The 16,379-nt window shown below is 39.8% G+C and overlaps 1 protein-coding gene across 2 annotated transcripts in view; it reads left to right on the top strand.

Moving 5' to 3' along the window:
• Positions 1-16,379, top strand: part of PARVB (parvin beta) — a 64,826-nt gene extending 48,447 nt beyond the window's left edge. For both annotated transcript variants that reach the window (XM_082497243.1, XM_082497244.1), the window contains exons 8-13: positions 900-919; positions 2,655-2,716; positions 4,598-4,666; positions 6,926-7,027; positions 10,425-10,497; positions 15,841-16,379. In XM_082497243.1, the coding sequence (XP_082353369.1) occupies positions 900-919; positions 2,655-2,716; positions 4,598-4,666; positions 6,926-7,027; positions 10,425-10,497; positions 15,841-15,917 (403 nt within the window). In that variant the 3' untranslated portion in view covers positions 15,918-16,379. The remainder of the gene's footprint in view (positions 1-899; positions 920-2,654; positions 2,717-4,597; positions 4,667-6,925; positions 7,028-10,424; positions 10,498-15,840) is intronic.

Raw genomic sequence — 16,379 nt, forward strand, 5'->3', positions numbered from 1 at the left:
ATAACATCTCTGTGTGGACATTAAAGATCTCATAGTGTTTTTTGTAGGATCAGAGCTCTGCCTTAGGTTTGTTGGCCAAAATTCCTCCCCTCGCTCTTATGCTCTTGAACAATGTAGTTAGCTTGTCCTCTCCTTCAGATGTGGTTTGTAAGATGTAATCTGCACAGTGGGGTTTAGACATTTTTTTAGCAAGAAAGATGTTTACAGATTTGCATGTGTGTTTATAGATGTATTTTATGCAGTTATTTAATATTACACAATATTAAGAGGTTTACTGTTTAATGTGTTGCATACCCAGATATAAATATAGCTACAGAAAATGCAGTGATCAGCAGAATCCAACATTCATTGAATACTTTCAAATTCCTCTGTGCAAATCAGGGCCTGATTCTCAGCTGATAAACATCTGCATATGTCTGGTGATGTCACTGGCTGTGTCTATAATTCATATGTGGCAGTTTCATTTACATAATATCCAGATATGATGTATGTTTTCTTTCTTCAGAGAAAACAGATTAAAGTGAGATAGATAGACTTGCTCCTTCTGAGCTGTGTGGTGTAGCGCCTGATGACTATATTTGTGGAAAATGTACAAAGAAGTACATTTGTTCATTCACTCATCATAAAAATAGTTATGCATAAGAAATCATAATTATGTGTAAAACATAATTAGAAATCCTTTCATTTCACATGGATCTCCCTGACATCCCTGGTGGTCTGCTGGGGACATTCCTGCAGCACGTTGAGTCTGGTCTGCAACACGCTCAGCCTCCTGACTTTGTAGGAGTGGTTAGCCCTTGACGTCTTGCAGGAAAAGGCCCCGTTAAGCCCATGGTCTTGTCTTTTCTAAGTGATTATTCATGAACTAACCCAATATTTCTGAATGCTCTAACTTGCAGGATGATGATGGGAAGATTTGGTAAGTAACAAAGTTGACTCTGAAATTTTTTAACTTATGTCAGGCACAGAAATCTTGTCTGTTTTCCTTCAGCAGATCAAGACAATGGATTGAGCAATTCTGTGGGGTTGGAATGTATTGCGGGGGCAGGTTTTGTTACTCCACACAGATGTGGAGCAGAATGGGTAGAACCAGATCATCCAGTACTGTTTGTCCTCTTTAGACTGGCCTCTGTTGACTTGTTTTCATTTGTAAGTAATGGATAGCTAAAATGCTGCGCAGGGCAATATTTCCTCGTTAGTGACTTTCAAGTAAAAATCTTTGCAACCCCCAGCAATAAGAGTTACACCTTCTTCATAATGTGACCATTTAAATTCATATATAAATGAATACATGAAAATGACTGAAGTAAAGGTAGGAGGTCTGAGAAAGCTCTGGTTATCTCTTCCCTTTCAGTGACCAGGCTGCCCCCTCTAATTTGTTTGCATGGAGTATCTTATCTCCTTCATCTTCACTAGATTTTTAGAGTTTAGACCTTGCCAACTGTAGATTTGGTCTTCTAAACAAAAAACATTTTTTTTTGGTGTTGCTGCCGAGAGACTTCTCTTTTTTGCATTTAATTTTGTTAGTGGCGTTAAGTCACTTCTCACTGAAGAGATGTGGCTCCTGTACAGGACATTGTGTGATGAAGAACAAGTCATTTAGTTTCTTTAGTTCCCAGTTATAATATGTGGACACTACCATCTCACCTCTTGCAGAGAATTTACGTTAATAATTAATAAGGTACTCTGAAAATAAGTAATGTCAGAGGGCTACAGGGGCTAAATAACATATCTTCAGATACCAAAGGAATTTGGATAATAAATATGTTTGTTTATTTAAAAATAGAAAACTATTAAAATGTGTTTTGTAAATAAAAAGAATTTGAACCTGGAAAAACTGTTAAAAACTGTGTTGAAATTTTGAACAACTTAAACCCCAGACACTTTTCCAGCATTTTTTATGCCTTTTTTTTTAATGCAACTGCGATTGGTTAGATTTCTAATTTTTTCATGTTTTACCTGATGATGATACTTGTCATCCAAAAAACTCAGTGTTTGGAAAATTTCAGTCGGTCCAAAGCTGCCACAACGTGAAATGTTGCACTAATATAGTCAATTTAGTAGATTTTAGATTGGATTAGATATTGTTATACAATGCTTTAAAGGTCTAAATGTAGTTTACATATTCATACTGTATGTAAGCTTTGCTCTTCATACACTGCTGAATCAGATTTCACTCGTGTTCAGTTTTAAGTGTTACTGAAGTTAGGGGCACTACCAGTAATTTTAAATTAGCCAAATGAATATCTGATTTGGGTGCTAAGCGGTGGATGCAACCATAGCTATCACTGTAGCTGTAGTGCACCAAAACCAGATGGTGTTTCAATGGCTCATTGTTTAAGTTAGGATTGGGGCATAGTCCAAATTTGTATTTCATTTTAATTTTTCTTCCACCTACATATTTTGTGTACCAATTATGAATGGCAGAAAAGGAAAATCAGGAATGATATGTTTATTTTCAGTTACCTCTAAAATTCCCAGGGGAGTTCGCTTTGGCATTTAGTTAGACACCAAAACAGGGTCATAACTTTAACATTCAGTCTTGATTACGTGGTTCTCTGAGAAAGACCTTTAAGCTTGAAACACATAAAGTGCTTCCTGTACTTGGCTGTTGGAGGTGTATTGATTTATTATTTTTCCCCCCCCAAAACCAGAACGTGATGCCTTTGACACGCTTTTTGATCATGCACCAGACAAACTCAGCGTAGTCAAAAAGGTAAAAAATAAAATTCAAGTTTTATTTTCTACATTGCTTTTTTTCTTATGTTTTTGGAAAGATATCCAGAAAGGTTTGGAAAATAGCAGAAGAGGATTCTGAAATAGTGAAAATGGTATTTATCCTCCAAAGGTCACTGTTTCAAAGCCACGTGATACCTGAATTCCTTGGCTCTGGTCAGGCTTGTCTCAGTACTCTGGTTTATTGGCCAAGGCTTTTCTAAGTAGCACTGCTAGATTCAGTCAAAATGATGCAGGATAGAAAAGGCTACTCTGCAAAGTATTTGCAGTGGTACAAATCATTTGAACTGCGCAATCATACGCATTTTTATATAGAATCATAGAATCATCTAGGTTGGAAGGGACCTTTAAGATCATTGAGTCCAACCATCAACCTAACACTGCCAAAACCACCACTAAACCATGTTCCTAAGCACCATGACTACTCATCTTTTAAATACCTCCAGGGATGGTGATTCAACCACTTCCCTGGACAGCCTGTTAATATCCCAGGTGCTGTCTTCCAGCGAGGAGGGGCTGGGCTGTAGGCTAATGAGCAGTTGTTGGTGGTGACTCCTTCTCTAGGCTCAACGGCAGCCAGAGCCATGTGTGTCTTCAGCCTCAGTCTCCCTGAGAAGCACTTGCTGTTTGGTTTTCAGCTCATTCTTGTATTAAAGGTGATCTTCCACAACTGGAAGATATTTTCTGCAGTACCCTGAAATGTGATTCACCCACCCATAAATAAGTTTGCTAAATATAGAGCTTTTACAGAAGAGTTGCTTTTGTCCCTGGGCTCATCTATTTAACACCAATTCATATGGTCCTCTGGTCTCTCCTCCAAGGCATGTCTTTGTGTCATCGCAAAGCACACCTATCCAGACATATTCTTGACATGGCTTTTTGTGCGAGGCAGAGCAGAGAGGTAAAGTAGCTGTTGATCTCTGCCAGCTCTTCTTAGTTATAGAGAACACAAGAGGAAGAGACTCCATGTTGTTTCATCATCTAGTTCTATCGTGGCTGTTAAGCTATTTATTAGAACAGCAGTATGCAAAGATTAGTGTTGTGATTTGTCCCTTCACTTCGTATGAAATAGAGGATGTATGCATTTAAAATAATGCTTTAAAGTCTCTGGAAGATTTTATCTTTCCAGTCTGAAACATCTTCTAGAAGAGTGATTTTAAAGTTGGTAGACTATAGTTAACTCTCCCCATGCAATAGAAGTGTTAACACCCAACTCTGTCCCTTTTGGAAGTATTGTAAGCAGGCTGGCAGATCTCTGTGCTTCAGTACATTAGCGCGTATCTGGCTCATAGCAGCTGGATCTTGCATGTCTGGTTCCTGTGGGAATAGACATGCCAGACTTGGGTTACAACCTGACTGTAATTTGTTAATTGGTATGCACACATCACTCCAGGAACAGAGGTGTGTGTGGAACAGGGTACTGTTGGCATCTTCTCTTGGGAGTCTTAGCTCAGTGCTGCTGATGCCTTGCTCCCAGGCAGTGGATCTTCTCCAAGAACCTGAAGAGATTAGTGTGGGCAGTAAGCGCACCTACTGCTTGCTTCATCTTCACAGAGAACCTACAAAAGAACTAATGTTATCACAGCTTTTTCCCACGACGCTAAAGTATGCTTTATGTGCTAGGGAAAAATAACTAGTAAGCTGTATGTAATAGCACCATCTGGTGCCCTCTGGCATATGGTGCAACAAAAATGACTATACAACTGAGTTGTTTTCAGTTTTATGTACTTATTTATGCAAAAGCAAATAGCACACACGCATATTTATTAAGCTTAAAAGTCTTAAAAGATTATGTTAACCCTTTCACATAGGCACTGACTGTAGTGTCTAACATGACTAGTTCTGGTGTTTTCTTTTATAGTCTCTGATCACCTTCGTGAACAAACACTTGAATAAACTGAATTTGGAAGTAACGGAGTTAGAAACCCAGGTAGGAGACTGTCTTTTTGTATGTAATCTAACTGTGTAAATTGCAAGTCTGGGCCGTTGCTCCACAAAACCTTGTTATAGAACTGTTTATCTTTGGGCATGTTAATTTATGGTATCAGGGCTCTGTCTTTTCAGTAGCAGTGACGTTCACTGATGCTTGCTTCTTTTACTCATGTTTACACATACTTCATATTGTTGTTGATTTGTATTATAAGGTGAAATTCTTGGATATTTAATAGGGTCGTATTGATGAACGTAGAATATGGCTAAATTTCAGGGCAGCTTGTCTCGGATCAAAGTGGAGTGCTGCAAAGCAGTTGCTATAGTTATGGGTGGATGGTGCGTTGTGTCTCTTCTAGCTGTGAGGGTTCATGATGAACTGGAATAAGCTCTTAATAGCCAGCTGCCTGGGGCTCTCAGGAGGGGTGTGGACTGCAGCATGCACTTCATCATAGAGATATCAGTGCTAGCTTTGATCACATCAAAGTGGGACTGGAAACAATTTTGCTGTTGCAGCAAAGGGCTTCATATTCTTCTCTTTATCCTGCTATCTTGTGAGCACATGCACTGTGCTTGCTTCTCAGCAGTGTGGATTAACGACTCGTAGCTTCTGCAGTACTGCAGTGGCTTGACTGCCAGGGATATCCAGGTTAGTTTGTTTAAAGCTAGTGGAGGTGACTGTCAGCCACCACGGTGGGCTCTGAGGAGTTGTCTGTCTCTTGCTCAGAACTGGGTACCAAACATGCTTGGAAACATTAAGCAAGTGTGAATTTCAGTGTCAGTGGGGTAGTTCTCACTTTACAGATAAAATTTAGCAATTTTCAGGTATGGGCTTGGCTAAGCAGACGCAGATATTATTTCCAGAGTTCACTGAACTGTGGAGAGATAGTTATCTTATTGTCCCGGCCAAAAAAAAAAGCATGATGTCTAGACAATTATACTAGGAGTATGCGTAATTGGTTTGAGCCTGGCTTAGTTTAATACCAGTCATTCACTGCTACTTTATAGCTTTGCTGAAATAAATGGGTGACTGGATCTGATCTGTCACAAGAAATTGTTGCTTAATGCCTTGGAAGTACCCAACAATTTATTTTTGAAAAGGTTAGAGCATGTCACATATGCCATATCAGTATCATAGTGAGAAGTCTGTTAGAAATACATAACATCACCCGCCTTAGCCAGTAAGTAGTTGTCCTGACTGGTAGGAATACTGAATGGTATTGCTGAAAGTATTTAGTATATTATTTGGTGTTTACTGAAACTGTAAACAATCTATTTTGACGTGGGAAAAAAATTTTTTTCTTCCTACCTGTGACAAGGGGGACTTAATCTCAAGTTGTGATTAAGGGCAGAGATTTGAATGTCCAACACACACAGCTTAAGAGGGATCGTGGTTGAAATGACCAGGTGCTGTAGTAGTAGGACTGGGTGTATATAATGTGCAAGCATGTTTCCCAGGAAGTCTTTTGTTTTGGTTTTTTTTTTAAATCAAAAAAGCTTCGTTAAATACTGTAGTGAAGCTGGCAATATTGCTCAAGCAAATAAAATGAATGTGAGGAAAAACAAGAACAGACATACATACTCTAACCTCTCCCCAAAGTATTGAGTAGCCTAGTAAATAGGTAACTGGCTGGAGATAAAGAAGATCTGGTTTTCAGTCCCTGCCTATTCAGACCAAATACTTTGCACAACTAAGGAGTACAAATTGTAGATAACTCCCAGGTGAATTGCTTTTATTTTCTTCTGCTTAGAGCTATTTACTGCATGAAAGTAATTTAAATAGTTGTTGGCACATGATCTTGCATGGGTTAATAGCAATAGCTGATGGGCTTCCTTGTTTTGCTCAGGAAATAAGAGTAAGGGAAATAAAGCTACCAGATGTAGGGAGAAAGCCTTGTATCCTGTGGTTTTTTTCTTTTCTTTAGAGAACTGACAAGAAAGCAGCTATATCAACAGGCTCTTAAGGAAAGACTGATTTAGCTTGCTCAGCTGCACTGGTGATTGCCAGACTATAGGTGAATCCAGGGAGCAGATGAAACAAAGCCCTAAATGCTTGTTACACTTCCTGTCAATTCCTTGCTATGCCTGAAAGGAGCAGTCTGTGACTCCTGAACCGTCCTGCACTTCTGTGCTAGCAAACAACGGCGGTAGAAATCAAAGTACATAATTTGGGCCAAGCATTTTTTCTTCTGCTTGTTTATGAATGCTTATTTGAAAACAGATGCTGTCACCTAGGAATGTCATCAGTATTTCTATTTAGTTTGCAGATGGCGTTTACTTGGTTTTGCTCATGGGCCTCCTTGAAGACTATTTTGTTCCGCTTCACAACTTCTACTTAACACCTGAAAGTTTTGATCAAAAGGTGGGTAGAAACTCCAGGTTATATTTTTTTTGCTTTGTTACCACATGATATTTTCCAGTCTTTGTGTCCTTTCTCTCTGTGCCCAGTAAATCAGAACCTGGTATATTCTTTTCTTCAGGAGCTGTAGCAAAGTTGCACCGGCTGTGACATTTGATAGTTAATACCACTAAAAGTTGCTTGTGAAATGAAAGGGTAAACTCCCCATAGTTAAGGAAGAAAGGTCTTCTGTTACCTAGCATCAAATGACACATTAAGGTCATTAATATCCAGAACGAATAAATCAGTAATAAGTGCTTTGTACTGTATAGCATTTTGCATAATCAAAGTGATTTATATAATTGTAGTACTGCCTGAAGTGTTTTTGTGCACAGGGATGCCTTATTGTGCTAGACAGCAGAGCTGATGCCTGGCCTTGCCTAGTATGTACCATGTAAATAGGCAAAAAAGACAAAAGGTGAGAAACAGGAAGCTCTGCTTTAGCTGCATCCTATACACTGGGATTGACATGGAGATACAGCTTCTTCCCAAGGTTGCAGAATGTCATCCTTAAAAACTGCCCCCTCGTCTCAGTAGTGTTAGTTGCCTAATACCCATTAGTTCTTTTTCTGTAGCTTATTTAATGTTCCTACAAACCAGGTGAGTAAATATCATTAGTTGATATGTAAATGAGATACTGTAGTAGAAGAAGTGGTACCTGGGCCATGATCTTTGGTTGATCTGGGATTAGAAACCGTTACTCACAGGTAACATGTTTTGGAGCTTATCTAAAGCCAAGATGGATGCCCTGATCCTGCCAGGGAGGGAGCATGCAAAAAATTGCCTGACTGAGGTCAGTTTGTGAGGACAGACATCTGGTTCTGTGTCCAGTTCCTGGCAGGATCATTGCCAGCGTTACGGACTCTTACTTTGAAGAGAATGTACTAGCTTGCCTTTTTTGGATATTTCTTTCTGTTTGGTAAGGAGTGAATGACTTTCTGCCTGACAGAGTCTCAAACAAAACAAACTTTGAGGAAGAAGAGTGGATTCTTCACAGTGTTGGATTGTCTTGCTCATAATCAGGGTATTGGAGATGGAGGGGTATGAAATAAGTATCTCACTCTTGGCCCCACACTTGCTCCATTGTCCCGTGTCCTTCCTAGTGTTAACGATGAGAAGAGTGCTTCACATATTTTACTGTCATAACCAAAAATTTGCCTCTTTCTGCAGTTGTTCTTGGACACGCATGCACATCTGTGTATTTGATGCCTCATATCAGAATACGCTGAGCCTGGTTGTGCTGGAGTAATATATCTGCCCCCTGCTTTTTATTCTGTCAGGTTCTGCGGTGGAGAGGATGCAAGTATTGGCTGAGCTGGAGCAGGAGATGGATAGATCAGGAGTGGAAACATTGACAAAAATTAAAAGATCGAATGCTTTGTAAGGCCAGGGCTGTTTAAAATGGTGGGGGTTTCATAATGACTTTAGCACAAATTGTTGCTGTCAACCACCCCTCAGCACAGGTACGTGCTCTCTGAGGGATGGATGGGACTTCATCATTGGCAGAATAACCCCACTTTGCCTGGGTGGATCATATCAGGATTGCAAGAGGAGATTGAGCTGCACCAAATGAGCGCTGTTACAGACCCAGGCTAACATGCTGAGCCTGCTGGTTCTATAGGTTGTACAGGGCTTGTTGACTTCCTCAGGAGGTGACTGGTTGCTAGTTGGGAGCTTAAAGGGGCTCCCTGAAAGCAGGAAAGCAGGGTCTTGGTAAGAGGGGCTTCTTTAGGTGTTAAGTTTGTGGATGGAATGGGGATTAATGAATTCTTACTGTTGTATACTGCACAGGAACTTGATAAAGCAGTGGGAAAATAGTTATCTATTACATCTTATACAAGCTCTCCTTTATAGCTTTCCCTTGCTTTTTTAATCCTAGTATCTTGAATTTTTGCTCTTATAGAAATGCAGGGTGCTGAGTTGTAGCCAGCACCTGTTAATGGATGATTTTGTTGTTAACAGTTTAGGTTCATAAAGATTATCCAGTATTCCTGAAGCAATGTTCTGGTTTTCTGTGGAGACTCTGCCTTGAGGAAAGGTGATTTGTAAATCAAAGAAGGAGAGGTAAACTGTGTTTTTAGGAAAGGAAAAAAATATTTTCATCTTGACAGTGATTGGTTTTGTCACAATGAATGAGGAGGAACTGTAGCAGGTAAAACAAGATTAATAAAGTCCTGAGCAATAAGCGCCAGTGAAAGGGGCCTTTCTTCCTTGTTGCAGGAGAGCTTTGTATGTGTAACTCCCTGATTTTCAAGATGAGTAGCTTTAATTAAATCTCTCCCCCTTGCTATGTATCTCCAGAACTGTCATTTGCAGTAACAAAAATGAACAGAATTCATAATCCAAATTACCTCGCTTAAATTTCAGTAAGCGTGGATGAGAAAGCTTCTATACAGATCTCTTTAAACCATAATGTTCACTCCTCAAAGGAGAGATTAAAAGACGACACCAACTTTCTTACATCTTTCCTTTTTGTCCACTTTCTTTCTCCGTCCTTATGTTCATGTATGGTCCTTGGTGGCTTGTTCAGGAAGCTTATTTTGTACAGTTTTACAGAAAAAGTAGCTTGTTTTGCAAGTTCACTGCACAATCTGTCTAGGAACTGCCACCACCAAGCATTTTTCAAAGCATTTTGTTACATTAGAGAAATTTAATTTGGCTTTTATCTCGGTTTTCAAATAGAGGAAGCCAAAGCACCAAGAGATTAAGGGATTACCGCAAGGTCGTGCAACAAGCAGCCTGGCTCCTTGATGATGTGATGTTGATGTTGCTTGATATGCAGCTGAGAATAACTCAGAAAAGACTAATGTTTGAAAATAATTCCATTTAGTATCCTTATTTCGTCTTTTCTTACACACCCATATGTATTTTCTCATCTCTGTTCAGTTATCTTCTGTCAGTTTGTCTTCCGTTATCAGATCATGACAGTTCATCTTCTGTCACATTTCTTGTTGCCTGAAACATTGATCTTTGGTACAGGCAGGAATAACTCAACAAAATGCAGCTCTGATGTTGTTACTGGGAGCTCTCTGGCCTCTGCCACAGAGGCTGAGATTGGGGTTTAATGGGGTTTCATGGTTCATGTGGTACCCAGTCACATTTTTACACTTGAAATGTGGAAATCTTAAATTACTTCATTTGTATCAAAAAGTGAATATTTGCCCTATAATGTTACAAGCTTTCATTTCTTAGTCTCTCATAGGTACTTTCTGCCATGCTTTAACATGTAACTTTAATATTGATTTAAATAGAATTATCTTTCTCTATATCAAGTATAGAGAGAATAAAGCATTTTTTAAATTTATTAAAAGTTTTTAATACCTATATAACTTTGAGATTCTAAACACTTCACCTCTTTCAGGTCCATAACGTTTCCTTTGCTTTTGAGCTGATGCAAGATGGAGGACTGAAGAAACCAAAAGCTCGCCCTGAAGGTATGGACGTGCCATGGGGCTTTAAACTGTATATGAAGACATAGTAGCAGGTGTATTTCAAGTTCAACTCCATTCGAAGGCAGTAGCAGTAGTATCACAAAGTGGAGCTGTAAATGCACTGCTTGACAGTTTTCCAAAGCATTCCTTTTCTGTGTCTGGTGTATATCCTTACCTGTGTTTCTTGTCTGGAATAGATTCACGGAGGCGTACAAGTCTAGTTTTAGTGAATGATCCAAGAGGTATTCAGTGCTATATTATAAATTTGCCTGGTATTCTCAATAACAATCCAAGCAGGAAGCATTTCACAGTCTAATTCTCATAATTCTTACAGTTAGTGCTAGTTTGGACTCTTGCGATCAGATTTCAGTGACAGATAACTGAAAGGCTTTTGGGTTTTTTTTAGAACTTCTTCTTGATTTACGTGGACTTGTGAGTCAGAACTGAAATGTAAAACCTGAATTTTTTCTTTAAAATCTCTGAACCTTGAAATTAATTAACGATGAGGTCTGCATTGTTGCTTGCACTGGGGATAAAAAGAGGAATTAAAACATTGACTGCTAAATGAGCAATTTTTATTCCTGGTGTTACAAACTACGTATGTGTTAGAGGCTTCTGCAGAACAAAGAAAAATGAGGAGCCCCCAAGAAATGTTCAGTCTGACTTAAAATGAGACAAAGTGGTGACAGTAAATAGATTAACAAATAGTGGAGCTGGTTATAGTGGGGGGGAAAAAGCAAAAGACAATATTAAATGCATATGTATTCTGTCAGTACTGTTCTTTTAAATTTGGGGATGAGAAGTGCCCCTGAAGAATTCAGTGAAAAAAGAAACTAACAGCAGAATGAAAAGGAGTCTTCTGAGTATTGGAGCTGAGTCAGTGGGTATATGAGGTGGACAAGGAGACTGGAGAAATGCGAATGCACAATCAGGAATGGCAATTTTTTTTGAGTGGAAGGGTTAAGGAGATTGCAGTAGGAAACGAGGTATGCTAGATAAGCCTGTTTTGAGAGAGAAAATGTTAAAAACCTAGGAGAAGACTTCTGTAATTGAAAGCTTTTCCTTTTTTTTCTTTTTTTCCTCAGTTGATGTAACAGAGGAGATTAACTTCCCATAAGACTTATATCTTACATTCTTACACTATCACAAGTAATAGAACACTATAGCAGATCTTTTGTTTGCTCTGGACAGGGTGTGTAGATTCAGTAAACAGCAGAATATGTTTAAGTGTTTTATTGATTGAAAATTTAATTCTTAATAGAACTTAGAGAGCCAAATTAGCTCATAGAACATTCCTTTTTGCTGCTGCAGGATGTATGGTCTCTTGTGTGTATTCCTTTCTCTTCTGTGTGTGTACCCATTCCTGGCAGCAGTAGTTCACAGCTGTGGAGTGAGTGTGCTCGTGAGGTGTCTGTGTGGCTGGAATTGCCTATAAAACTGACTGTTGCTCTTGAAAAGCTGCTCCTGTGGAGAGGACAGTAACATCTTGGGCTTTGCTTGTCACCGTAGTTTAATTGCATCCTCTGTAGGATCTTGACACTCAGTACATTTGTGTAACGTGTTTCTTAGAAGAAGAATTCATTTTGTCATAGACTCTGATGCCCTGCAAAAAGTTGTGTGTATAGTAGACTCTGTTAATGCCATACTGATCTATTGTTCATTCCTAAATAGGCTGGAAAACCTGTTAGGTGAATCCGTGTCCTTTAGTGCAAATTGGGTAGTAAATGCCTCTTGAATTAGTTGTAGGATTTTCATTTAAAATGTTGTCTAGAGCAGAACATCACGATTTTTATTTCTGTAGCCCATGCTTTCTGCAGTGTGCAAGAAAGAGGTCTTGTTTAATATCTTAGTGTGTATTTGTACAGGTGATAAATAAAAATAGGAGCATACGGGGCAGCTTCTCTTCTCTGTTCTTCCAGCCCAATTCAGTAGATTGAGCCAGCAGCAGAACTTGATGATGAGTTATTGCAGCAAAAGGATGTCGTAGTGGATTAATTTATTAGCCTCTAACGGCGTTGCTATGGAGTGTGAAAGTTTTAAATTAATGGAATATTTTAAACTATTTTGGTGATTTATGGCCACTTTCAGTTAACATTGTATTAGTTGTTGTTGGTATTGTTATGACTGTGCATGCCTCATCTTAAAGTAAGAAACAGGATGCTGACAATATGCATATTCCTGGGAATGCCTGTTAGACACCGATCAATAAGGAACACTGTAATCACCCACACAGGGAGGATGCATCTCACACTACCATACTCTTTATTGCAGCAAACAAAGGCATAACAAGGTCTGAAAGTTAGGAAAATGTCAAACTAGAATTACAGTATAACTTTTGCGACAGTGAAGGTAATTAACCATCAGTCTGAATTGTCAAGGGATAGAGGTGGAATTTCCACTACTGGAAGATTTAAAAAGAAAACCAAAAGAAAAACACGCAATGTTAAGCTTATATTTTAATTCAGCCACAGGTTGGTTTGTAAGCTTAATACAGGATTTCTAAAGTAAAGTTCTCTAAGGATTGTGTTATACATGAGGTCACACTATGTGACCACAATAGGTTCTTCTGACCCCAAATTTACTGGCCAAATAGGACAGTTGGGTCCATTCCTTCTTTTAGTGATAGCGCCTCCCATACCTCTCATTCCTCAGGGTAATCACCAGGGATGATCAGCAGCAGGTACCCAGCTCAAATTGCTGTTGGAGTTTAGTAGAAGTCAGCCTTAAATGCAGTGCTGCAGGTCTCAGGTCCCTCCCAGCTCCTACTTGTGCTCTTTCTGGTGCCCTTGGCTCTTGCTCTGGCACTTTGCTGCCTCTTACTCCCATCTGCTCTCTCCTTGGGACGTGCCCTGGTTTCCTAGCTGGGCTTCTAGCTTCCAGCGATGTTTCTGCTTTACCCTCCAGATTCCTGTTTCTCTCCACTGGCACCTTGATCTTGGTTCATAGCACAGACAGTTCCTGCAGTTGATGATGTCAGCCAGAGGCAGGAACTGGACCCTGCAAGACTTGATCCTATGGCTTCATGCTGTGCCAGCTGAGACGGAGGTTACAGTGCATCAGGGAAAAGACCCATCCTGCTTTCAGTAGGAAGCTGAAAATGGGTGGCATGTGGAAAAGAAAACCATTTGGGAGGAATGGGGCAAATATACACTACAAATCTCCAACCACTACAGAGCTGACTGGGACAGATTTTTGGCATTTTCATACTGCCAGCACCATTTTGTTTAATTGTTTATCAAATTGTTTAGTGACCGCAAGCATCAGTGGGTCAAATCTGCTGGTAGTTGTCTCTTCTCCAGATATTTGCCTTGATTTCCCAGCTTTAGAAATGCATGGCTGTTGCAAAGTGTTGTTTCCCATGGCTAAATTTACATTGTAAATCCATCTCTGAGGGAACTGGGTCTTGGTACAGAGGAACCAAAGCTGATTCTGGCTGTTACCTTACTGAGAATGCTATAGTAGGATATGATACCTGGAAAAATTAGAAATGTGTTTCATATTTCAGTTACCCAGGTAAGAAATCTCCTCTTTCAGAGTGTACCACTTCACAGCAGTTAGGATCTTTCTTTTCTTTGGGGTAGGAGAAGATTCTTTTGCAAATGCAAAATACAAAATCATAAATGAAATATGTAAAATAATATGGGGAAAAGGGTAGAAAGAAAAGTTTGAGAGGGTACTGAAAATACAAGATGGGATTAGAGTGTTATCCAGTATGGGGTGCGAGGGAAGGGTGGAGAGATCCTGGCAAGTATTCTTCAAAGCAGGCACTAGATGTTTCCCCTGGACTTCATGTGAATTGTACTTAGTCTGTTAATTGTTTGCTGTCTTCCTTGTTCTTTGAATGATTTTGTAATTATCTGTTCTTCTGTACTTCTGCTTCCATATATATTGTTTACTGTGTATTTTTTGCTTCCTCCTCCTTTTCCTTTCTTACATATTATATCCAACCTTTCTTTCCACCTCTTCAATCTTCTCTGTGTTATGCCTCCCCCCCATAGTCCCTGGATTACGTGTCTGTTGCATTTCCTGGTGTTTTATTATGCTAATAGGTTGGGAGGTGCTAGCAGAAAAGCTTTTTGTTGAGAACTGTTTCAGACCTGTTCCCTGGCCTAGCATGGTAAGAGGGTTATTAAATAACAGAAAACTGCGATTCTGCTAAGAGAATTCAGGCTTTGTTTATTCGTGGACTGTATCATTGCAGAGTTGTGAATGTGTGAGGGTCCGTATCTCGTATGATGTGTGTGACTTCTTGTTTGCTGCTTCTGTGGCCAGTGGAATCATCAGTAGTATTTCCCAAAGCCTTTATCGCAGGTCTCAGACAGAAGTAGACTTTCTCTGTAACCAGTTTTAGATGAGAAAGGGAATTACCTTTCTTCTGTTTACCAGAGAAGTTAGGTGTGACTGTGTCGTGGTTTAGGCCAAATTGGCTCCTGGGAATCTGGGGGACCCCAGATGGGACTGACAGATGCTCCCCTCTACCTCTCTTCAAAGAGAGAGGCAGAGGAGGAAAAAGAGACTTATGAGTTTAGAAGGAACTAAGCTACTTTAATGAAATATTAATAAAATAATTAATAATAATAAAATAAAAAGAAATAATGAAATATATACAAAGCCATATCAAGCTCCCGAGGTAACAGTCACAACACCGGCTGGCACCGGAGCAGTCCCAGGCTGGACTCAGTGACGGATGGGAACTGGATTCCGGATCTGCATTCAGGATCGGGATCACAGGCAGACAAACAGAGTCCTCCTCAGACGTTGGCCATTGAAGGAAGAGACCTGACCCTTTTATCCCTCAGCTTTTATACTGAGCATGAGGCAGATGGGATGGAATACCCCGTTGGTCAGTTTTGGGTCACCTGTCCTGTCCGCTCCTCCCTGCAGGTGGGACCCCACTATGCTTTCCTGCTTCCGACCGTCCAATGGGGCAAATAACAAAGTTGGTTGGCCTGGGGTGGTATAGCCATAAGTATAAGCAAGAGCCTCTCTGCGTACCATGCCTGGGCATCAGCTATAAACATCGGTCTTATCAGTCTGAGAGAGTGAACACTGTCTGCACAATACGCAGTTAATTTCAGTAGTTAGAAGAGGCCCAGCTAAGAAGCGAAGCTACTGAACAAAATTGGTTCTGTTTTACCTCAAACCAGGACAGACTGTATTGTCCGGAAGGTGTTTTGAAGTGCATCATATGGGATATTTGAAAAACTTGTCTTGGGGAGGTCAGAACTGTGTGGGGTTTTTTTGTCGCTGATCCTACCAACTCAGAGATGCGGGGACTTTTGTTCCTTTGAGGTCAAATGAGGGAGAACAAAAAGCAAATTCAGGATTTCTCTTTTTCTTCCACAGATGTTGTCAACTTGGATCTGAAGTCAACCCTCAGGGTTCTATACAACCTGTTCACAAAGTACAAGAACATTGAATGATCCTGGAAGCTGCTGAGGTCTTCATCCTTCCAACCTCCTTAGGCAGAAATTACAATAAACACACCCTCTGCACGCTCCCTTTGTGCCTTATATTATACTTCATGCATTCTTTCTACAGTTGATGTGGTCTCTTTGTAGCTGTTTGTATGGCAATCCCACTAAAAAAACGCATGTGTATTTTCACTTGAAAATGTGTAGATATTTCACACTTGTACCAGAAGATACTGTTGGGTCTGTTGTTTGTTATGATCAACAAATGTTCTTTTGATAAAGGAAATATACCACTAACTACTTCAATATGCAGGGAAAACATGAGACTTTCCTCATGGCTCGAGACTCTTTGATTCTACAATAGACTTTCTTTTGCATACTACTTGGTTGCCACTGGCATTTGATTATTTTTCCAGGCTTAAGTGTTAGCAATAGAAAATCAGCATTGGAATTTATTTAGAAGCTGAGCCT

The sequence above is a fragment of the Vanellus vanellus genome, assembly GCF_965231255.1.
Source record: "Vanellus vanellus genome assembly, chromosome: 1".
Lineage (NCBI taxonomy): Eukaryota > Metazoa > Chordata > Aves > Charadriiformes > Charadriidae > Vanellus > Vanellus vanellus.